The 24,178-nt window shown below is 40.9% G+C and overlaps 2 protein-coding genes across 4 annotated transcripts in view; one reads left to right on the top strand and one right to left on the bottom strand.

The window, feature by feature from the left end:
• The window catches only part of SLC35A5 (solute carrier family 35 member A5), a 65,643-nt gene that overhangs the window by 26,972 nt on the left and 14,493 nt on the right, over nucleotides 1-24,178 (bottom strand). Inside the window, exon 10 of one of the 2 annotated variants that reach the window (XR_003529347.1) lies at nucleotides 1,673-1,756. The exons of the other annotated variant lie outside the window; for it this stretch is intronic. The gene's annotated coding sequence lies outside the window, so the exon portion shown is untranslated. The remainder of the gene's footprint in view (nucleotides 1-1,672; nucleotides 1,757-24,178) is intronic. 2 annotated transcript variants of the gene reach the window in all.
• Nucleotides 2,568-23,608, top strand: CCDC80 (coiled-coil domain containing 80). Of its 2 annotated transcripts, none has more exons than XM_027653636.1 (8): nucleotides 2,568-3,178; nucleotides 3,523-5,423; nucleotides 9,422-9,578; nucleotides 14,018-14,154; nucleotides 14,773-14,921; nucleotides 18,156-18,259; nucleotides 19,848-19,928; nucleotides 22,577-23,608. In XM_027653636.1, the coding sequence occupies exons 2-8, from the start codon at nucleotides 3,531-3,533 to the stop codon at nucleotides 22,921-22,923; spliced, it is 2,868 nt and encodes a 955-aa protein (XP_027509437.1). In that variant the 5' UTR covers nucleotides 2,568-3,178; nucleotides 3,523-3,530; the 3' UTR covers nucleotides 22,924-23,608. The 2 variants fall into 2 exon arrangements, with proteins under 2 accessions (XP_027509437.1, XP_027509438.1); XM_027653637.1 differs by having other exon boundaries at nucleotides 2,568-3,215.

The raw sequence follows: 24,178 nt of genomic DNA, 5'->3' as shown, positions 1-24,178 counted from the left end.
ATGTAGATGTGTCCTGAGGGATTTCGTTCCATCCTTTTGTGATTACTTCCAGTTCAGCCAAGAAGGTCTGATTTGACAACTAAGCCACAGACAACCACATTCTTGGGAAAATTATCCCAGGGGTTAACTGAGATCATAATTAAAATTTTCAAGTAATTGCAATTGCTTCAAGTCTCCATTTAGCAAGATTTAATTCCTAATCATTGGTTATCCTTCTGCTTTCCTCTGCTGGATTAAAAAGCAATTTATTTGCAGACATCTCTTTCCTCTGTATGCATGTCCAATGTGTGGCTGTGCCTTCCACATAGTTATTTCCCCACCTCCCTTTCAATAGGATCATATCCATCCACCAGGTCACTTTTTGAACCCTTTGCAATCCTTTTGAAAAGCCTGATGTGTACAGCATAAACCACATTATTGATACTATGTACGACTTCCCAACTTCTCACTGAGCTGCTGCTGGGCTTTCTCCTTGCCGCAATATCACACCAAAAGCTTATTTCCAGTGCTTATATACTGTGACCTTCAAGTCTCTTACTGAATAGCTGCCTTCTAGGATATTGTTCTTTATCTTAAGCATGCTTTATGCATTTATTTTTTCTTCTTGCTGCATGACCTTGCATTGGTCCTTTAAAATATATGTTCACTTTACCAGGAGTACCTTGTTGGCCTGTATAAATTATTTACGTTTATTTACTTTCTAAGAGATCCTAATGTCAAATATTTCCAGCAGTCATTTCAAGTTTATTCCTCACCTTGGATAAAGATACTGACAAACACTGGCCTTGAGAATAATCCCCGTGGTTCCATGTCTTGTGTGCTAGTCTCTCTCTACAACTGCCTTAAGATCTATCTTCTTCCTTGATCTGCCACCCTCTGATACTTTAAGGCAGATTCTGTAGCATGCTACTTCTTTAGTCAAATTGGGAAAGCAAAGCAAATTGGATAGAATAGACAGCAAAGCTAGTATGGAAATCTGTTTCTTTTCTTTGCTGTCATCATATACTGAGCGTGCTTTCCTTGGTATCATTAGACCTGTGCAGATGAGTGATGTTTTGCCTCTGTATGGTTTCAAATTATTACAAAACCCAATAAAATTGAAGTAATTTAATTTTAAAAATTAATTTACCCCAAATTAAATACTTGGCTTCAGGCCAATTCTTTTTAAATCTTTGTAATAAAACTGGATGAAACATAGAAATAACACCCATATTTTTAATTACAGTTTCTTTAAAATGTCACAATGAAACAGTGTAATTTTTAAAGACATTTTTTCCTTGTCAAGATTAATAAACGAGCAGACCTGACACTAATTTAAGCAGAAAATGTTACCCGCCCTTGCTCCACAGAACTCAGTTTTGTGATCCTTGTATGAGGTACAGTCCCCTTACCTCCCAGTGGATGTAGGATAGGATATTTTATGCTGGAAGAGGCTGAGCATTTTTGCCCTCAAGTTAATGTGAGCACAGGCATTTAGCATCCTCCCCTACCTCCCAGGCAAACCACTAACCACAGAACCCAAACTGTGGACACATATTGGTGAAATCACTACTAATGTTTATCAGTGCATTAGAAGACTTAGAGTAAAAATGAAGAAAATAAGAAAAGAGAGAAAGAAAAGGAAGGGTTTTTTTCTTTGAAACATTGATTTCAAGGGAAGCAGAAGGTGTACCTTCACTTTCAGCCAATATAACAAAGGTCAAATCCAGTGTGTTATCACAAAAATGTAACAGCATCTCTGTAAATAAGCAAAACCCTGGAAAACAGTAAAAGTAGTATTAAGGTCTTGGATATTTTCAGGTGTTACCTATCAACTAAAATTAAGCAGTGTTTTACATTGAAGGTGCAGGGCGCACTCTGAAGCCAGTGTGAATCAGTTAAAGACCAGGTGTTGGCAGCACAGCCGTGCCAGTTTACATCAGCTCAATAGAATGGTGTCGTTTACACCATAAAGGGAGAGCAAAAGACATGACCCTGCCTTTAGCCTTGTCTCAGTAGGTATTTTTGTACCTTTTCTCTTTTTTTTTTTTTTCACTGCTAGTGCACATTCATGGGAAATACATATGACCCTAATTTCAGTACAATAATAAACAAGCTGATCTCTTTAAAAACTACAAACTAACAAACAGCTATGCCCATATGATGTTTTGCAGGAAAGAATATACTGACACACACAAAGACTTGAAAGAGAAATTGGTTGGAAAGTGAAGAGAAATTGGATTTCACTGAGGAACTCCCAGAAAGCAATAAAAAAGAAGGAAAGGGGGAACAGGAGGCAGAAATTATGAGGTTAAAAAATAATAATTCTTAAACACCAGAGCTGTTATTGATACTGATGGAGAAACGCACTTCTCACTGGACTATTTTTTATCCAACTAGTGTCCGTTAAATGGGAGGAAAGAGAAAGCTGGGGTTGGAGAACACCAGGGAGCTGGGACGCGTGAAGGAAAGAGTTAAGGCTGGAGTCACCCTCTCTGAAGTGCTCTGTGATGCTGTGCAGTGTTTCAGCCCCCTGAGCCTTCCTCCTCCTCCCTCCCTGTGTCAGACTGGGGAGGAGGCGGGTTCTGCTGAGCTGTTAAATCCTGAGTGAAGTTTCCCCCATTTCCAGTGGCCACCGTTGTCTGAGGCGGGTTCGGAGCAGGGCTGGGGTTGCCCTGACATTTCTGGGACCACGGCCAGCCAAGAAGAAAAAAAGACGAGTGTTTTACAATTTGCTTTTGTCAAAGTGTGGAGAAGGGGGAAAGAGAAGCGTCCTTTCTTTTTTTTCAGCATCACATTCCTGTGTTTTTCTTCAGCCTGGAAAATATATTAGTGCTGGTGCTTTCCTCTGTGGAAACAAAGGAGCTAAACGGGACTGAAGAAGCAAGGAGTGGGAAGAGAAGTATAAAACAGAGAGACTTGGAGCAGCCTGGAGTTCCCTTTCCTTAAATGAAATCCCTGCCTGTGTGGGTAACCGGCACAGCAAAAATCCAGACCTGCAGGTAAATGGAGAAGCAGAGATCACAAAGGAAATTTCCACTAACCTCATCCTGCTTGTCAAGGTGAAGAAGAGAGTTAAAAGATACACAAGACAGGCTCTGGAACCTGTTGGGCTGTGCAAAGATAAATCACTAAGCAGCAGCAAAGCTGTATGGTCTCCTTTTAAAGGAAAAAGACGTGAAACCTCATCTCTGGAAGTGTAAGTTTCAAGTCAACTTCTTGGCTTTCTGCTCTAGGTACGGGACCCTTTCTCTGTGTGTCTGCATGTGTGTGTAGCGAGAGCATGACAGAGACAGAGAGAAGGATGCAGATCACAGTGTCCTTTTGGATAGACAATATCATGTTACAGAAGGATGATCTCATTTGTTCATAAAATTGTGTTTTTCCAAAAATAACTGTAAAATCTACAAAGCCACTAGGGCAGGACTGAGGTGTAATCAGCACTTATAAATCACAAAAACCAGCCAGCCTATGCTTTTTGCAAGGTATCATCATACTGTTACCGCCTAACTTTTTCTTTTTCTCCTCCCCCTCCTTATACAGATTGCACAATGAACTGGAGGCCAGCTCTCAGCTTAGCCCTGCTGTGGGCAGCATGGCTAGTGTGTGGCTCTGAGAAGACAGAGAGGCTGGCAGAGAGAGGGAGCCATGGAGTAAGGAAAGTGCCTCTGGCTTACAGGGCTTCAAGCAGTGTCCTAAGAAGGTCTGGAGCATCCCTGAGGAATTCAAGTCCAAATCCTCAACACCCTGTCTCCAAGAGGGATTCTTCCACACCTCCAAAACCACCTGCCAATCTCCTCCAAGGGGAAACACGTTCCCAGGCCAGGGGCACAGGGACCAGAATGAGATGGGTACAGAGACTCACAGCTGCAGCCAAATACTCCAAGTCTGAGATGATTAAGGACGAAGGGATATCCTCTGCCTCACAGTCACGAGTGGTACGTTTCCCTTCAGGGTCAAGTTCCCCCAATGTCCTGGCCAGCTTTGCAGGGAAAAATCGGGTGTGGGTCATTTCTGCCCCCCATGCCTCTGAGGGGTACTACCGGCTCATGATGAGCCTGCTGAAAAATGATGTTTACTGTGAACTGGCCGAGAGGCACATCCAGCAGATTGTGTTGTTCCATGAAGAAGGGGAAGAAGGGGGAAAAGTCAGAAGGATAACCAATGAAGGAAAAATCCTGGAACAGCCACTAGATCCTGCCCTCATCCCTAAGCTCATGAGCTTTCTGAAACTGGAGAAAGGGAAATTTGGCATGGTACTGTTGAAGAAAACTCTGCAGGTGGAGGAAAGGTATCCTTATCCAGTCAGGCTAGAGGCCATGTACGAAGTCATTGATCAGAACCCCATAAGAAAAATTGAGAAGATGAGGCAGAAGGGCTTCATCCAGACTTGCAAAGCAGCTGGAGTGGAGGGGCAAGTGGTTGAGGAAGGCAATAATGGGGGCAGCACCCAGCCTACCCCTGGTGGTGAACATGCCCAGGTGTCAGCAAGGAAGGAGGAGCCAAGGAAGAACAATAATCAGCCAATAAGGACCAAAACAGTGAGGAAACCAATGACAACCACAGTGGCCACTCCTCTGCCTACAGTAAGGACCACTACTCTCCCTCCTACCACCACAACTACTCGTGCCACCACCCGCGCAGTGACAACAGCAGGCCGGTCTACAACAACTACACCCCTCCCCACCACACAGAGGACCTGGACCACAAAGTCACATTCCACCACAGAGTACCACAGGCTGCCAGTAGCCCCTGATGCCACCACTCCACGAGTCACAGCCTCTGAGGACTTCTACTCTCCTGTGTGGAAAGCAAACCACAGGGACCGTCAGCGCGGACAGTCAGAGAAACAACAGGCAGCCACACGGAAACCAAACAAAGCTGCCCGCTATGACAGTTTCACAGAAGTCCCAACAGCTCCCTCAGTGCACTATACAAAGGCAAATGTGGGTAGATTTAAAGATAACCGAACAGACAGAAAGGACTATAACCATAGGGACCTGAATGTCACACCAGGGCAACACAAACCAATTAAGACTAAACCACCAAAAAAGAAGGCCCAAGAAAAGATACTGAGTAATGAATATGAGGATAAATATGACCCAAGCAAGCCTGCTAGTTCCCATTTAGAGGAACAGTTTGCAGTGGGAAATATTCCCCCAAAGAAAGGAAAAGAATCAAAGAAGCATGAGCGAATGGATAAACCTGAGAAGAAGAAGAAGAAGGACAGACCTGACAAGCAGCAGAAGAGTGAAAAGCAGTCCAAGAAGGACAAAGCTGAGAAAAAGAGCAAGCAGGACAAAGACCGCAGCAAGAAGAATAAGAAGGGGAGCAGGACTGAAAATGAGGATTTTCCCAAGCCCAATAAGAAGCCTTTCCTACAGCCTCCCAGGAAATCAGCAACCAACCTCCTGGAATATTTTGAAGGCAAAAGGCGGCTCATTGTAAGTACCTTGTTCATCTGAATCTTATTACCTAAATGAAGTCATATCTCCCTCCTGGCAGGAATATGTGGAACTGTAAGTTTATGGTGGTTTTATATTACTATTTTTGGTGCTTTTGTTCAAGAGGTAAAATTTCTAGACCCAAACAACCATATTCAACATGGAAGGTTTTGCAGACTCATATTGGAAATCTTATATGCAGCAGCCAGAAATTAAACTAAAACTTCTTCCCAGTCACCTCCATGAGCCACCATATAACCATCATTTTATCTTGTTTCCAGTGGATATGTAGGTGTCAGGATCTGTATCAGTATGATCAGTAAAATGAGGTTCCAGTGTGGATTACACCCATTCACCACTTTAGGGAACTTGCCAATGTTACCACATTTCAATGCTCAGCATGTCCTGCCAGCTGGCACACCTGCTTCATATTGGTGCTGGTGTCCTAAAACTGGAAGCAAGCCAGGTGTTTTGGCAATACTAGTGCATGTCTGACTGAAGATACGCACAAAGGCTTGTGATCAGATGCCCTGAGGGATGGGGAATTTGGGATTAAGATCTAATGGGAATTTGGCATTCAGATCTCCTAGACATCTTCAGAGGTCCTGTGCAAAATTTATTTTGGTTTGGTTTTGTTCTCCTGCTGTTTTTATTAAACTATAACACTATAATAAGTTTTCAGGTCTGAGAACTTCAGCGTGATCTGGAGTTACTTGTCCCTGGGTTTAATAGTGCTGTATGTTTTTCCAACTACTTATCATAAAAACCACTTCACCTGGGACAGGAAACAGTTCTAGTTGTAATAGAAATGTTTTTTCTGGCAGATGGGACATATCCTGAAGGGTACACTTTGAAAAACAGTTCTTTAAAAATATTATTGAGGGAGCTGATTTTTTGAAATTATTCTACTGCAAGCTGGCCTGTTTCACAGTTATTGTCTGATAGTCAGTGTCAAAACACACCTTTGACTTTCATGCTCCATATTCCAATACAAATAGCTAAGATGCCAAGCTAAGACGCCAAGTTAAGATTCCAACCACTGGAATTTAATTAATCATTCTGCTGATGATTCATGGACCTGAACAGAAGGCAACTTTCTTCTCCTCCCCTCCATTCTTCCAGCTGTAGGGCTAGTATTGGAAGTGGAAAAAAGCCATATATTTGAAAAATTTGAACTTGATTGAATTTTGCAAATAATATCTCTTAGTTACTTGTTAACTAATATTTAGCCAGATCAAAAACTCGAGAGAGAAATTATGCAAAAGTTGGGATCTTTGACATTTGGTCTCAATGTTGTGACTTTCAAGAATATGTGTAGCATCAGGACAAATAAAAACAAACTTCGAAAAAAAGAGCCAAAAGCAGAGCTCACAGATGTCAGGTTGCTAATTCATTACACCACCACAGTCCTGGCAACTTAAAGGGTTGTCTGAAATTTGAACCTTCTTATACTAGGCCACTTCTCAGCTGGATCTCCAAGAAAAGAGTTGCACAATCTCAGGTTGTCAGGCCAAAACTCACTGAAGACATATGACTATGCAATGCTTTACTTTTCCAGAACCTAAAATCATCCTCAGCCTTGGAGAATAGGTTTTATTAGTAAAAGCAGTGGCTGAACTCTACTATCTCTTTGCCATGAATGGAACATGTGGAAAAAAGAGAACTTCTCAAGATTCTTTGAACCCACACATATGCCTATTTGCATCCCTTCCTATCAAACTGCTCTGTTCCATTAGGGTCAGTCCCTCCAGTTAGATGAACTCTATCATTCATGAGTCTTTAAAACCTCCCCTGGAGACTTAAGCCACACTGCTGCAGAAGTGTCTCTATGCAATTTTTTCCCTCTTGCTTTTGCATCTTTCAGACGCCTTAATAGACTGGTTCCCAAGGACATTGCTTCAGTCCTTTTCCAAAGGTCTTTTGAGAGGGACATGGGTTTTTAAGTTCTAGATCATTAAGGATTTAAGATTTCAGCGTGAATTGCAAACATCCAGATTTTTGAAACCTATTCTGGGTGAAGTTCAAGTAATGACAAATATAGGTCCCAGGTGCAGAAAGTAAAAAAAAAAAGGTATCGATTTTGAGTCCTGTAGCCCCACCTCTCTATAGTGGGGCTTTTATTGCAGTCTTACTAGTGTTGAGAAATTTTGGCTAGTGAGTTTGGGTTCTTTGTTTATTTCCCTATGGTGATGAAACGCAGACTGACAGTTTATATAGCAGCCTCCCAGTACCTAAAGGGAGCATATAAAGAAAAAGAGTGGAAGCTGTGGATACCCCAACCCTGGACCCTGGAAGTGTTCAAGGCTAGGCTGGATGGGGTTTTGAGCAACCTAGTTTAATGGAAGGTGCCCCTGCCCATGGCAGAGGGGTTGGAATTTGGGGATCTTGAAGGTCCCTTCCAACCCAAACCATTCTGTGATTCTATGATGCAAACACAGATAGATACAGCGTATATAATGCCTGGGTTAAAACAGTCCTGGCACAAAGCTTTGATTTGCAGTTTGCTTTGCCTCTTAAATGATCCCTGCTTTGTTCTACAAGGTTTGATGAAGCAGATCAAATTCAGGCCTGCATCTGCTTTCCAGCTTATGACCTCCAAAACTAGGAGGACAATACAAAACCCATGGTCTGGCTTTGATCTCAGTCCTCAAATCCTTTTCATGACTCTTTTTCATTCCATTTAAGCATTTCTATGCCATTTAAAAGCAACGTGCTACATGCTATAGCCCAGAACTCAAATCCTCTTTGTGTCTGACTCTCATTCACCTTCATGTTCCAGTGTTGTAGTTGTGCCACGGGCCTTTGCATAAATGACAGACAGATCTTATAAGCCCAGAAATATATTTTACATTTCAGTAAATTGATGAATTGGATTTATAAAGAGTGTATCATAAAAATTAACCTCCAGGCCCTACAAACTTCAGAAGGCAGCTAGAAAATGATTCCACCTGTTACAGACTAAAGCATAAGCTTGCAATTGAAGGATTCTGGTGATTATTTGTGACCTTAAACCATAAAATTTGGATCCAGATTCCAGCTCCCTTTATGTTTGGGGGATCAGTGGCAGGTGGTTGATTGCAGTTCACTGCTGCTAGTCAGAAGGATTACACTGCTAGAGCTGCAGCATCCCTAGCCACCTTCTGCTGGAAACTGCTGCATAGGACCACCAAATGGTGTTACACACGCACACCTTCCCTGGAATATTTGCATCCCAGTTGCTGATGAAGGATCTAAGTCATGTGCTTTAAATTTTTTATAAGTTAAATCTTTGCAATTCTTAGAAGGCTTTGAAATAAGTACTACAAACCATACAGAGTTTTTATACTTTTGTTGTTGTAATTATTCCTCTTCTTCCTCTCCCCCCATAGCCGTGTCTTCTAGCAAATATAAGTCCCAAAAGACATCAAAATGGCTTAGAACAAACAAAAGCTAAATCAGCCATTTTTAGATGAGATCACAGTGGCCTTAGCAAGTCTTCAAGGTCTTCTTATATGGCCATCAGTTACATAAGTATTCATGTAGCCCTTTTCACTCACCCCTTGACAGACAAAACAGCCACCGGGAGCCCTGCCTGGACCATGGGATAAGGCCAGAGCAGCTGCCATGTTCCCAGCACTCCCACTGTGAGTGAGTAACAGGAATCCTAGATTCATGGCACCACGGAAGGCTTTGAGGGGGACCTGGTAGGACTGGCAGGGCAAGGGATAATAGGAAAGTACATGGTTTTCTGTAAAATCCAATGCTTTCTTCTACCAGAATTGTGGAGAGACAGTGGAGGAGCTTATGCAACCAGCTGGACATGCTTCCAAAAGTTTTTCTGTGGCTGATTGAACACCTTTGGGTTAGGCCTGGGCCTGAAGGTACACTCCAAACACAAATAAATAACAGCTTTATGAGAAAGCCCAATTTGCAAACACTGACTATTTCTCCTTCAGTAAAATACTCATCTGCTTCATTCCTTATACTAAACAAGCTCTTTTATCTCTGCCACCAACCAGCTGATCACAACCCCCAAGGCGGACAACACCATGTACGTACAGCAGCGAGACGAGTATCTGGAGAGCTTCTGCAAGATGGCAACGAGGAAGATCTCAGTCATTACAATTTTTGGCACCATGAACAACAGCAGCATGAAAATTGACCACTTCCAGCTAGGTTCTTTTTTTTTTAATGATTTCTTTACATCTCATGGGCACAATATAGACAGCAAAGGAAGAAATCTCCCCAGCTTGGGTCAAAATCTAAGCAGGATCTGTTGCTGTGGTCCAGTTGACTTTCAAACCCATTCCTCCTCCCTACATGCTAACTACCTCCCTGTTACATTTACATAAGTGTCTCCGGTATTTTCCATGGTTAGGTTTCCAGTGCTGTAACTTGAGCACCTTCAGCTTTCTTTGTGGGAATTCTTAAAGACAGTAAAACAGTGGAACAGTGAAAAGGTAGGATAAAAATGAGATTAGGGCATGAGACAGAAAGAGGAAATTAGGCTGAGCTCTACCAATATCCTGAATACCAACCTCACTGTCCAACTTAAAGACTGCACTAATACAACACCCTCCTGCCCTTGGTTTTTGCAACACATCAGCCATGTGTGGCTAGATACTTACAGAAACTGACTGTTGTCATGAAGGAGAGAAGATTGGGGGTAGGAAACACTGAAGGGAATTGTTTGAGAGTATATTAAAAATTTGGCCCAAGTTAATCCCATTTTGAAGTTCAACATCATTATCTCCCCACTGCCATATAATATTTTCTCATGCCTTTGTACTCCTCACAGGGTCCTGGAATTCTTTATTCTTCAGAGGCGTACACTAGTTAAACCCAGGACAGAGTAGGGTGATAGTTAAAACCTTTGCCACGAGTTCCTTTCTTTTGCAAGATCAGCCCCCACAGCAAGCAGAGGTCCAGGTGCATTTTCCTCTCTGTGTTGGTAAAGAGGTATTATTTTTAGAAGATTTCAACCACAGCCTCTAGGTATGGACAACCTTAAAAATTTGCACCAGCATACCTGATATTTAAAGACTGGGGATCCACTTCTCTTAGGCAGCTTTGAAACAACTGCTCTCAGTGTTCAGGTCCTGGGGAAGCACTCACCATAGCCAGTGAGAACCATTCCTATCATAATAGTAATGTTTGGACAAAGATTTCGGGTCCCAGTCCAGCAAAGCACTTAAGCTTAGGTGTCTCTTGAATCATGTGCACTATCTCATTGCTGTCTGCATCTAAAGGTTAACAGCACTGTGAATGCTTTGCTGGATGAAGCCGAAAAAATACAAATATTCTACAATTCTATTCTACAAATAGAATAAAAGCTGTTAGTTTTGCTTTTAAGTCCACCACAGCTTTGCCCTCAAAGTTCATCTGGTTTTACCAAACTTTCAAAGTTCATCTGGTTTTACCAAACTTTGGGGAGAGATGTGTGATAGAACAGAAAGCTCAGGACCACGCCAGCTCCAGGGTGTTGCAGGTTGGGCATATAACTGGCCAGAAGATCACAGATTTATGTCTGGCTTCCAGCTGTGCCTCTGCTACTCTCAGAGGGAGAGGACCTAACAGGGGACCTAGCCTTGTGTTCCTGAATGACAGTGAGTCACAAATCCTGCCAGACTGTCCATTTGTGCACCTCCATGACAAATCGGGAGCAGTATTTTCCACATCAGGCCAAGGTTACTCAAGGACACTTTTTGTGTACCTAGACCCATCTGCCTGTCAGTGAACTGCTTAGGGTTATATTTAGCTTCTAGTCTGGCTAATAAACAGATATTCACTCTGACATAGACCATACTCTTTCAGTTCCAAACTTAACCTACATCCAAACTTTCCCCAAACCACATGACTGTATATAACAGCTGAATTCTCACAGAAGAAATTAAATTGTTCAAGAAATTCAGGAGACTTAGAAGGGTATAGGTTAAGCCTTACATGAAGTTCATCTTACAGTGCTGCTGAAAACACCAAATCCTGAGCTTTTTAGAAAGTTCAAATAATACAAACATCTTTCTGTTCTACCTCTCCTTCTCCCCTACCCTTCCTGTTTGCATGGCATCTTTAAGACTCACTCTCTGTCACCACCAGAGGCAACAAGTTTCTCCTAAGAAACGTTTTGTTCACAGCATGTATGCTAAAGTGAGAAGCTTGAGCACCCAGCATGATGAGGTCTGCTCAGAGTGCTGCATCTTGGATTGCAATACAAACAGACAACAACAGAAAAGTCCACAGAAAAGACTTTTCACTTGAAATTTCAAACACATTTAGAACTAGTGAATGAAAGAGCTCATTGACACTGGCCAAGATCAGCTCATAGTGAAACCAAAGAGTATTTCCCAGTTTCCCACTGGAATGACACAAAAGCTGAGTGTCACTTCTAAACAGTAACTCATCTTCCCAGCCTGTCTAGCTGCCAAAGATATATGGAGAAACATTTCCACACTCTTTTAATGACCTTTCTAAAAAAAGCAAAGGGAGTGAGAATTTCGCAGGTAGCAGCAGACAGTCTCAATTCCTGTGGTTTGTCATCCTGAACCCAAATGTCCTTCATGAGGTTGAGGTCAGGGACAAGTAGTGAATTGGAAAGAGGCAATTAGATTAAATTATTTTTTTTTTCTCCACAGAAATTACTTCCAAGTTTGGAAGGCAGGCCAGCCTTTGTGGCATTATTTTTTTCCTTGAAACGTTTTTCTGTATCACTCTCTGTAATTTAATTTTCTTCTTTTTATCATAAGTTTTGAAAGAAAATCTCCCAACAATGAAACTCTAAAGTGCTAACTTCATACTGTTATCTAGAGTATAAAGCAGAAGAGTGCCACGGGTTGGTTGGTCTAAGGTACTGCTGTACATCAAATTTCACAATAACAATTTTTGCACTATTCTACCTCCATCTAGGCCAATGAGATAATTTTTGCTTTAAATATGATTCTTTGGTCTGTGTTTTAATGGTCATGCTTGACATTAGTAACATGTAAACCTCACTTATGAAGCATTGATACATGATTTACATATGTTTTATGAAGTGAATAACCAACTAGCATATGCAGCAACCCACCCAATGGGAAATTGATAACATTGCCTGTTAATTCTTTACAAAACTTTCAACTGAGGTACATATATCCATAAAAAACCATATATATTACATCTATAGCTTGATTAGTAAAACCAAATTTTAACATCTGCTGGCTTGGCTTTTATTCTGTAAGAAGAGGGTTCAAAGTGTGAAACCAGATTCTGATTCAGATATTTTCCCAAAATTTTAATTCAGAAGTTTCATTCAGTTTATACACAGATTGGACCTACTGCAAATTTTAAAACAGCCTTAAAGGCTATGGATGTTTAAAAAATTAGTTAGAATGCTTTGTTGTATAATGCATCAATTATTTTCTGTTGCTGTGTGATCAACTTGGATAATTAATGTCATCTCTGTTTTCTGGTGAATAATTATGGAGCAGGGGACTGGCAAATTGTACCTCTGGATTTTACCTCCTGATCACCTCTCATGTCTCTGACTTCAGGCAGGTTACTTAAGCCATGGCTGGGATTTCTGAGACTGTGAATATTAATATTCATAGTGGTGTCACAGGGTATAGACAAGTAACGTTTGCAGGGAGCTCTTGGGTGCCCAGGTGACATTTCCCTTTGTGTGTGATTTAGCTTGTCTCTAGTTTTCCAGGCCCACAGTTGCATATGGAGGCTTGTTCCAGCACTGTTGCAGTTATATAGGACTGTGCTGGATGCTGAAGCTGAGGCTGAGCTGATGACAGGGAGACTTTCAGGACGTGACCCCAGTACACGCTGGTTCCACGGGAAGTAAAGAACCTCAGTACCTCCACAGGCTTGTCTTCAATTCTCTGTCTTCAGAGGTCTTTTTCTCTTCAAATGCTTAGGAATGTTTTCCTGGGGTGGAGCACTGACTAGGTACAAAACGTTCTCAGAATTAAGGTTTGGTCTGTCAGGGTGCTAGAATAGGAAAGACATCAGCACACAGATGGAGGAGGGAGTGCCAAAGCAGGGTCTATAGAGAGGTGTGCTCTTAGGACTGCAGCATTTAAAACACATTAAACAGTTTCTGATTTCTTGTAGTCACTAAACTTTGCATGTAATTTTTTTAAGACTGGCAAGGTTAACTCTACTGTCCTGGCCAACCTCAAGCTGTTCTAGCTATATTTTACTGACCTAAATTATCCATGCTGTTTCATTTGCACATGGTGCACATTGTCAAAATTTCTACTGTCTTTTCCAGAAATGGCTGCATTTCAGGAGCTGGTGAAATGATTAGTACATGCATATACATGAATGAGATAATACCAAAAAAATCTAAAAGATCTTTCCAGGAAAAAGGAAGATTTTTCAAAAGAATGAAAAAATGTTAAATATCGAAGTGCACATGCCCTAGGATATACTGATTTTCAAAGAATATTGGAACTGAAAACTAGACAGTTAAAAGTCATAATACCATACTGATGGTTTTTAATATCTTGACTATGCAGCAGGAAGAGGGCTTCTGGGAAATTAATTTTCCCCCTTCTTTCAAGTTTGAAATTAAAGGTAGAGCGCTGTGTGATTCCACAACTATTTTTATTTCTCCTTTGTCTCACATTAAGATAATGAAAAGCCCATGAAAGTGATAGAGGATGAAGACCTTGTGGACCAGCAGCTCATCAGCGAGTTGAGGAAAGAATATGGGATGACCTACAATGACTTTTTCATGGTGCTTACAGACATTGACATGAAGGTCAAGGTGAGGTTTCAACTCTTCAAAGAAAAGGCATTGAAACAATATGAAAAAAAATAATTTTTAGGAAATTACATTGCAGTCTTTTACATGAGGTACATAAGAGACCAATGCTGGACTTGGTCATTGTTGGAGGACAAGAAAAAGAGCAGCAAGAAATTTTCAGGAATTTTGTAGCTATCTTCATTTTCTGTGCTTAGGGGATTTCAGGAATTGTGGATTTCTGCTGGAGTGGTGAGGAACAGGACCCCCAGCTGACAGGGGTTTTAATGTAGTACCCAGCATTCTAAAGCATGCAGTATGGCCACTCAAAGGGATGCCAGCACAGTGCATATGGACAATCCTCTAGTTGAATGGCCTGACAGAAGAATATAATGACAATTTTTTGCCTGCAATGTCCTGCCTTTATCACATTGGGCAAATACTGAAAATATGCCACTTCCAAAGGGCAGTCTGATTGCAAAAGCAATAATATTTTCCATGGTTTCTAATATGTTTTAGGCTTTGTTACCTGTGTGTAAATAGGACTACTTGAATCTCTATATTCCTATGGTGCTGTGATGCACACAGAAAGGCTGCTAATATGAGCATCCTTATATTCATCTGTTTCTTTTTTCTTAACAGCAATACTATGAAGTACCCATAGCAATGAAGTCTGTGTTTGATTTGATTGACACCTTCCAGTCACGAATTAAAGACATGGAAAGACAGAAAAAAGAGGGTATTGTCTGCAAAGAAGATAAGAAGCAATCCCTTGAGAGCTTCTTATCCAGGTATTATCTTCTGTTCTTATCTGCTGCTAGTTCTACTGATTATTGTTTTATAGGAAAAATACCCATACAACTATTTCTCTGATTTTTAAATATAAATTACTCAGTATTTACAGTGTTAAGCAAATAGAGAGACACAGCCAGAACTGAATGCAGTCTTGCACAGAATACTGGAAGTCAAGAAGGATGTTTCCTGACTGATTGCACCTTCTTTGGACACTGACTTTCAGTACCCCAGTTCCTCCCATCATGACATGGAGATGATAACACTGATTTCCATTAGAAGAGCAAATAAGGATTAATTCACAGATGTTAGCTCAGTGCTTTGAATGTATGAAGCACAGTGTTTATGTGTTTCGATCATCAACCATCCCAATCTCATTAATCCCATTCTAATCCCTTCCATGTACTTCAAATCAGCAATTAATTCTCTGTAACTTCCTTTTTATCCTGCTTGAGATAACAGTTGGTCTTGGCCAGTATTAGTCACGCATATTATTAAAGGTCTGGCAGATGTCTCTTGCAAAATGTTTGAGAGACCTTTTGCAGAAAGAGAGTTTTGTTTATGCAATCTCTATATGCCATATTATTGCTCTACTTGTGAGACCTAAATTCTAGGCAATAAATATGTCTGGACTGTGGGAATTCAGATCCACAGAAGAGCTGCGCAGCTACAGCCCTCTCTGTCACAGGATAATTTACATGAAATTAAGGTTACCCCATCACTCTGGGTAGGCTTTACTTGTTACAACTTTACAACTGCATCCTCCTCACATACTGTTGGAATCTGTGGGAATACACCATTAATGCCAGATGGCTTTAAAAATAACTGAGGCAGCATGTTGGATTCTGATGAGGGAGGAAAGGAGCAACAAGTAAATGAATAGGTTGTTGGTTCATAAACATTTTAAAATTCTATGGCCACTTCAACAGAAAGGGAACCTTTAGCAAGATCCACCCCACCCACCTCACCACCTCCTGTTTAAGTCTCAGTGATTCATCCCCAAGACCACCAAGAAGAACCACAGTTTGGAAACAGCTGATCAACACAAAAAAGAGGCTTGTATTCTGGAAAGGGATGGGCCCCAAATCCTTCTTTGCTTGGAAATCTCCCTAGCAATAAACACACGTTCGAAAAACAGGTCCAAAAAATACAGAATGTTGCATCTATAAACAGAACTGCCACTGTACAGAATGCATTTGTTGTCTGTGAAAGAAGCATCAGGCTTTAAATATTGGGTAGACTTCTCTAGCCACATTAACTGGTCAGATTCCCAGCAAGATTCATTCCAGCTTTGTCCAAGGTTATGTTCCCAGTTGAACAAGAGCCCTGGTATCATCTCCCTGGTGTTGCTCATTGAAGAGGTCAGTTATAATAACGCAAACATTGTTCTTAACAAGCCTGGCTGGCATGAAAAGAGACCACGAGAGCCAGAGCCGGCTTGAGTAATGCTTAAAATCCACATGTGTAAGGAGGAAGACCTTGAGTTTGGGAGGGAGGTCTCCTGTAACAGTGGGGACAACACTGGCTGTACTGCTCTCTGGGCTCACAAATCAGAACAGAATGCAAAACAGCTAGAAGAGGAAGAAAGGATGCACACAGGAAAGGTATGGCAGATTTGTCAGGAGTATTGGTCCATGGCTTTTGATGTCAGAAATAAGGCATCAGTCTGTATGTTAGTGTTGGTGAAGTAGCAGCTGTGACAGACCAACTGAATTAATTTCTCAGTAAAACATAGGCCCAGACAAGCACACCAAATATACAGATTGCCTGGAGTGAGGGAATAAATAGCTTGAGTGGCTTTCAACACTTTTCGGCTCTGTTTATCTCTGAAGGAGATAATTAAAAAAATAGGAAGCAATTTAAGAGCATCTCAAAGAAACTTACAGTTTTGCCCTAGGCAAAATATGATCCAACAGCTACGTTCTCAGTCGCTGTATATATGTAGCCAGGTGCTTTTCTATACAAAATATCACAAAGATTATTTTGTTACACATTTTCAGAATAATGACACAAAATTTCCCTCCTTTCCTTCACATCACATATGTGATTCTTAATGCTTCTCATTCCAGTTCACATAACTGTACACACACACATCTTTGCTGTTCCTCCTGGGAAAGATTAAAATTGGGGTTGTTTGCTTTTCAAGGATTTAATTTTTAATTGTAAAAATACATATAAGTATCAATCAACAAGACAAAGACATCAGTATACACTGCTCTTTTAACAACTTGTTCTGTGACTGAGCAAGTTTCACCATATCTTCAGCTTCTCTCAAGTGAAGTAGAATTGACCCATTGCATTATCCCTTATTTTGAGATCTTCACATGGTGCTGCAGAAATGCAGGCTATTATTATAACAGAGTAACATCTGCATCCATTTAAAAGATCATTTCCTGCTATAAAAATATCTCTGCAGCTTTGCAAATTCCTATAAATCTGTTTTCTTTAGGTTAAGTGGAGAAGTAACTATATTCAAAAAAGAAGTTGTTGAGGGAGTATTTAAATCCCGTAGAGTTAGAATTTTTAAAGGTTTCAAGTGTCCTTATGGCACTGCCTTTCCTTGACAGGAAAATGGAAGGACCTTTTTGTGCAAAATCTTGGTTAGATGGTGCAGCCCCTACTAAAGAAATATTTCAAGGTTTATCTTATTGCCCCATGCATGCCTTACATAGCCATAGGCTCACACAACCACATACTTATAAGCAAGCTCAGATTTAAAGCCCTGTTAAAGGTATTTGGAGCAAATGTGGTACAGGAAAAAAAAGGAGGTCAGTGATTATTTACACAGAAGTATGAGTTATGTCTGAAATGAAGATACACCCTAATTCTCAGACAGCCCTTGAACTGCAAAATAACTGTGCACTTCCAGTAGTGGTGACTGACGTAAAAGCTAAATGCCTAGTGAGGAATTCCACAGGAATCTTTCTCTCTTAAATATACACTTCTCTGCATTGCTGTAACTACTGAAGGGGGCTTTGAGCAAAGATTGTGAGCTTTGCAATGTTTGTTTGGTGAAGCAGTGGCACTGCAGGTGTTTCTATGAAAGTTTTGGAATTGCAAAATTCAAACCAAGCTTTACTCTCTCCCAGTGACAGACAGAACTGGGAATATTTCCCATCCAGCTGTTACTGACAAGTTGTGAGAGGTATGACATGTGTCAGCCTACAGCAAATGAAAATGCTGAGACAATTTGAGTCACATGTCATGACCACGCCCTGTCACTCTCTTTTCAGGTTCCGATGGAGAAGGAGACTGGTAGTGATCTCTGCTCCCAGTGACGAGGATTGGGCTTATTCCCAGCAGCTTGCTGCTCTCAGTGGACAAGCCTGCAATTTTGGTGAGTCAAAAGAAATTATATTCTTGCTCCCCCAAACCACATCCTTCCTGATGATGTGATGCATTCCATCGCTGAAGTCTGAACATAGACAGTCTGAGGAGTCTGATAACTGAAAAGTTTCCTCCAAATTCAAACAGAAAAGGTTTGTTAAGCAGGTAGTACAGCACGCTGACAGCCAAACAAAGTGTTCCATGGAATCATTTGTGTGAGGCAGAAAACGCTAGTGCTCCAAAGCTTCTCTCCAGGCTCATACTTCAGGAGAACAATAGTATTTTCTTTTTTGTACTGCACAAATGAACAACATAAATAAAATGCTTTGGGAAGGGCAGATCCTGTAACATCCAGCTCAGAACTGGGCCAGGTATCAGAGAGATGCATGAACATAAGGGTTTTTTTTCTTTTCCTTGCTGCTTCATTGCCCAAACAGGTAAAAATATTAATGGAAGCCACTTTAATCCAATAAAGGCCCTCCCAGACCCATAACTAGGTACTTAATGACTCAGCTACATAGTCAGTGGAGAGACATGGGCTCCTCCAGCAGACAACTAAGAGCAAGACCCAGAAACACTCTTCTGTCTTTTCATAATGAAGCACAGAGAAACTTACTCATTAAGTTCCTAGACATGCCAATACCATACAGGGTGTAGACTTGACTCCCACAATAGAATGAAACAGGTTCCATTCAACAGCTGCTATATCACTACATTCCAATTACACCTGAAGGGAGATCTGCACAGTATCATTGTTTATTCATAGTCACCTGGCTTTCATTCAGAGCATCAGTGTCATCTCATTTCGTAACTACCAAAGTAAACTGCGACATGGACCACTGTAAAATGCTTTCTGAAGAATGGAATGTAACCAGAACAGTTATTATCCCCACCCTTTTAGGGACAGCTTGAAGGAGATCCAATGAGTTTCTAAAACCTTTGTCAACATGTGTTTTAACTAAGAGGTATGTTTCCAAGCATCTTACTTCCAAGTTGTAAAACAGTTACATCAAAGATTTTTAGATTGTACAGATGCATTTTACATGAGCAGTTTCTGCCATCCCTAAGGTGTTTCTTCAAAGCAGAGGCAACAGTCCAAGCCTCTGTGCAGCAGAAATGAAAGAAGTGAGTACCTGTCATAAGCTATTTCCCTCACTCAGAGTTTAACTGGGATAGATTATATTGCCTCTAAATAATTTGTTGCAGTGCATATGACAAGTAAAAGCTTTACTAATGAACAAAACAGTGCAGAAACATTACAGATTTGGAGAATGGCCTCTGCAATTTACTGGCATATCTGATGCTTGTATCCCTGTGCTACAGAACCACAGCACCACACTGCTGTCCTTGGGACACCAGCAACTGCTTTTATGCAACTGATTCATGATTCATGCAACACACCAGTTCGTCCCTGTGTTTGAGACAAGTGATGTGACTGGCAGGGACTCCACAGAAATGAGTAACTCTTCCTTCTAGAGGGCTGGCTGAGACTGGGCCCTAATTTAGCAAGCACAGACCTGGCTGATGAAACTGAAACCTGCCCAAGGATGAACAGAAAGATCTGGTCTGACTCACAACCTTCTTTATTTCCTCCACAGGTCTGCGCCACATAACTATTCTCAAATTGCTAGGACTTGGAGAAGATATTGGAGGCGTCTTAGAGTTGTATCCAATTAATGGTAAGCAACAGTTCCCAGTTTCTTCAGTACTACCCATGAAGGGCATTACACAGTGCTGAGTGCTTCTTTGCTGTAATTTCTTTAGAGGGATTGACAGTTTTTCCCTTTTGTTTTGTTTCTTTTAAGACATAAGTGTTTCTGTGCTAAACGTAATATAGGTTCTTCAGGACGTAAAAGCACAAATATCTAGAAGCTAACTCACACTTTTATCTCTCACCTAAATTTACATTCCCCAGTACACTCCTCTGCCAGCCTTGCTGTCAAGGGGATGTCTGTGTCTTTTACATGCTCAAGAGTTTGCAGGGCTAATAGAACACACACTCAGCAGATTTTCCTATATGGGTCCCTCATTCATATTCATAGAATGGCTTGGAGTGAATAGAACCTCTTAAAGATCAAGTTCCAAGCCCCTGCCATAGGCAGGGACATCTTTCACTTGATTGGGTTGCTCAAAGCCCCATCTAACCTGGTCTTGAACTCTTCCAGAGATGGGGCATCCATCTGGGCAATCTGCTCCTGTGTCACACCTCCCTTATCCTAAAAAATGTCTTCCTTAAATCAAATCTAAATCTACCCTCTTTCAGTTTAAAACTATTACCCCCATCTTGTCTCTATGAGCCCTGGTAAAAAGTCTTTCTTTCTCTGTCTTTCTTATAAGTACCCCTTAAGTATTCCACTTGCATCTCAGCAGGCTACTTCAAGTAGATATTCTCAGGAGAGGTCACTGTCAGGGTACTTTTCAAATGCTACAGGTTCCTCTACTACTTAATCCAAACAACTGTCTCCATCAGTAGAAGAACAGAGACAGAAAGGAGCTCATTTATCCCATCTCTGTTCCAGCTGCTCTGTGTATGAAAGCATCCTAGTCCTTCTATAGCACAGGAACATTAAGTCCATGTATAAGAACGAATAAGAACAGAAGAAGCAAATGTCGCACTTCTTCCATCAACGTTCCTGCAGCCTCTGCTTATTTTTCACTGAAGGCTTCATGATCTTGGTTATAGTTCCTATAAAGATCAAGAGTCCTCTTTTCTATGTACTTGTCTAATGTCCCTTTGATCCATGTAAACTCCTAGCATGTGTTCTCCTGTGAGAACCTCTACAGAGGTACCTTTTATCTGTCCTGAATATGGCCCCCGTAGCTTTGTTTGATGCCCCTTATTTCTTGTGTGGGGAAAAAGGTAAACATTTAATTCCTATCCATCCCTGTAGTGACATTCACAATTCTGCAGACCTCTCCCAACCCATCTACATGACAGACTGCAGTCCCCACTTGCTTGGATATAAAATCATACTGAGTTGATTCCCAACCTGCGATCAACCTTGCTGCCTTTCTGACTTTTTTTTCCCAGTTCCACTGTAGTCTTCTGAGGTGAGAGAACCAGAATTTCATGCAGTCCTTAAGATGCACACAAACAACAGGTTTCCATGGTAGCATAATAATACTGTTTTGTTATTATTTTCCTCATGGTTTATAACATCTGGTTTTGCTCTTGGTCATTAGTGAGCACTGAACTAGCCTTTCACGAAACTCCTTCATAGCCCTAAGATCTCACTGCCAAGTGGTGATGGTCAATCTTCATCATTTCTTATGGGGAGTGAGAAAAATTTTCACCATTTCTTACGCGGAGTCAGAAAAATTTTCACTCTTCAATCTGAACAGAATTTCTTCTCTAATTTTACTAATCAGTCACACAGTCTTACAAGGATCTTCTGCAACGTCTCACATCCTCAGTATACTTCACATCCTCAGTATACTTCCTAACCTCCATCCTCATACCTTACATGCATTATTTTCAAATACCCTGACCAGCACCAGTCCCAGCAAAATCACAGAACTTCACTGATGACCTCCTTCCACTCCAGGTGATCATTCACTCCCACCTTGTTTCTGCTTTTCAAACAAACCATCAAAGTACCTTTTGAAGCCTTCTGGAAATCCACTTAATCTGTAACAGTCAGGCCACCCTTAACCACCTGCTTGCTGACCTCCTTCAGAGAATCTCAAATCTGTAAGGCAGGATGCCACTTTGTAAGCATTCAGCTGCCAAGCCAACTATGTATATATGTGCCCACTTATCTTAGTTGTGTTATAGTTTCTACTCATTTACCCAACACAGACTTCACACTTAAAAGCTTGGAGTTCACCAGATTTGCAGTAGAACATGTACTTTGAAGTGGACATGACATCTACCACACGTCACATATCATGAGTGAGGTTCTATAGTGCCATTAATGACCCAGCAAATTCATCCTTCAATTCTTCTATCACGCTTCAGTTCTTGTGATTTCTTTCACCATGACTGTTGTTCACATATGCCTTCTGCAATACATGAATTGGTGACACAAGCTGTATAGTAGTCAAAGAAGTTGGGTGACAAAAAGATGTACCACACTACAGTAGCTTCAGCCTAGAGACAAAAGGACAAGTTTACTAAATCTAAGAAAACTGTTAAAAATACATCCTTAGTTCACAGTAGAGCAACTTCATTTTGGATCCAGGAAATCCTGAACTTGTAAATTACAAGCACCTTACATTGCCAACTATTGGGCTGTATCCTATCTCATGTTGCTAACTCGCTTACCTACAAACCATCATCACTGCCTAAACAAAACATCAATGCTGATTTTATGTGATCACTTTCTAGGAAGCTCAACTGTAGACCGAGAAGACATCCCAGCTAACTTGGTGAAAGACATCCGAAATTATTTTCAAATTAGCCCAGAATATTTCTCCATGCTCCTAGTGGGGAAAGATGGAAACGTCAAGTCCTGGTATCCTTCTCCAATGTGGTCTATGGCGATTGTGTATGACCTGATCGATTCCATGCAGCTTCGGCGACAGGAGATGACAATTCAGCAGTCGCTCGGCATGCAGTGCCCAGATGATGAGTATGGTGGGTATGGCTACCATAGCTACCACCAGGGATACCAGGAAGGTTACCAAGATGACTACCGTCACCATGGGAGTTACCACCATGGATATCCATATTGAAAAGGGCAACTTAGCCTCTGACTGCCCCCTGTCTGCCTTCTAATAGCTATCCAAGCAATACATGGCCAGTTGCAGAAAGTCTTCCCAGGCCAACTAGATATCCACGCCTCGTTCTTCTACTGTTCAATCAAGGGACTTTGGTCATTTGCCTTCTCAAAAAACGCAGAAGCCTTTACAGTGAAGCAATTCAAACCAGTAGTATTGAAGCTTTAAACAATAAAGACTCCTTTATATTTTTAAACCTTTATAAACAAAGGTCATCAGCAGGTGCTGTTTGTATTAAAACCAAACAAAAAATCCCCCACAGCCCCAGTCTATGGGCACTGCGGTAGGGCAGGACACAAACTGTCCAACCAATGTTGAAATGTGCTTTTTAGTATTTTTTCTAAGGTGAAAAAAAATAAGTATATTTATTGGAAAGTGAGATTTCATTATGCTTATGGAGAAACAAAAGATCACACTTCAGGTCTCCCCCAGAAAAGGAAAATTTAAGAAAGAAGTATGGGGCATGCTCTTTAAAAATAACAACAACAATAATAAAATTTTTTTGAAACACTTTGTTTAAAAAGACAGCACCCCTTCTACAGTGCATTAATATTGCAATTAGCTGACTTTATCAACAAAAATAAGATTTATGGCTATGGCAGAATTTGCTCCAATACAATATAAAGTTCTTAACTACAAAGCTTACTGCATAACCATTTATTCTCTTAATTGGAGTCCCTCTTCTCCTAGGTCCTGCCCATCTCACAACTAAATCCAAGTTAATGAGAGCTAAGTGGAAACACCAACCAGAGTTAGCATTGTCTGAAATACAGAAAACTGAAAAGCATTATTTTTATCAGAAAACAAAATCTCATTCACATATATTTTAAATGAGTTGTAACTAGCTCTCTATAATAATGCTTTTAATTAAACTATTACTCTAAATTTCAAATTTTCTTTTACCTCTTCTTCTCATACCCTCCCCCATAAAAGTGATCTAGATTAAATGTTTATAAAACTATCTGAGATTAATTTGATCTGCTAAACCATCTCTATTTTTGCCACACTTTCTGAAATGGTTTTCTTCTCCCTTCTCATGGGTGTCTTTGGGCATTCGATTTGTTGTTACTCTAACGAAACCAGTGGCAGGAGCTGCACATATAGCCATGGTTTCAACACCATTTGGGTTAGATTTCTAAACATTAAAGATGCAGCAGAAAGATTATGGAATATCCTGAAGTGAAGAAGGTATCATTCAAGCCTTCATAGT

Source organism: Corapipo altera, unplaced genomic scaffold, assembly GCF_003945725.1.
Source record: "Corapipo altera isolate COAL_440 unplaced genomic scaffold, ASM394572v1 61, whole genome shotgun sequence".
NCBI classification, from domain to species: Eukaryota; Metazoa; Chordata; class Aves; order Passeriformes; family Pipridae; genus Corapipo; species Corapipo altera.
Note: the sequence above shows the minus strand (reverse complement) of the source record. Positions and strands in the feature narration are given on the sequence as shown.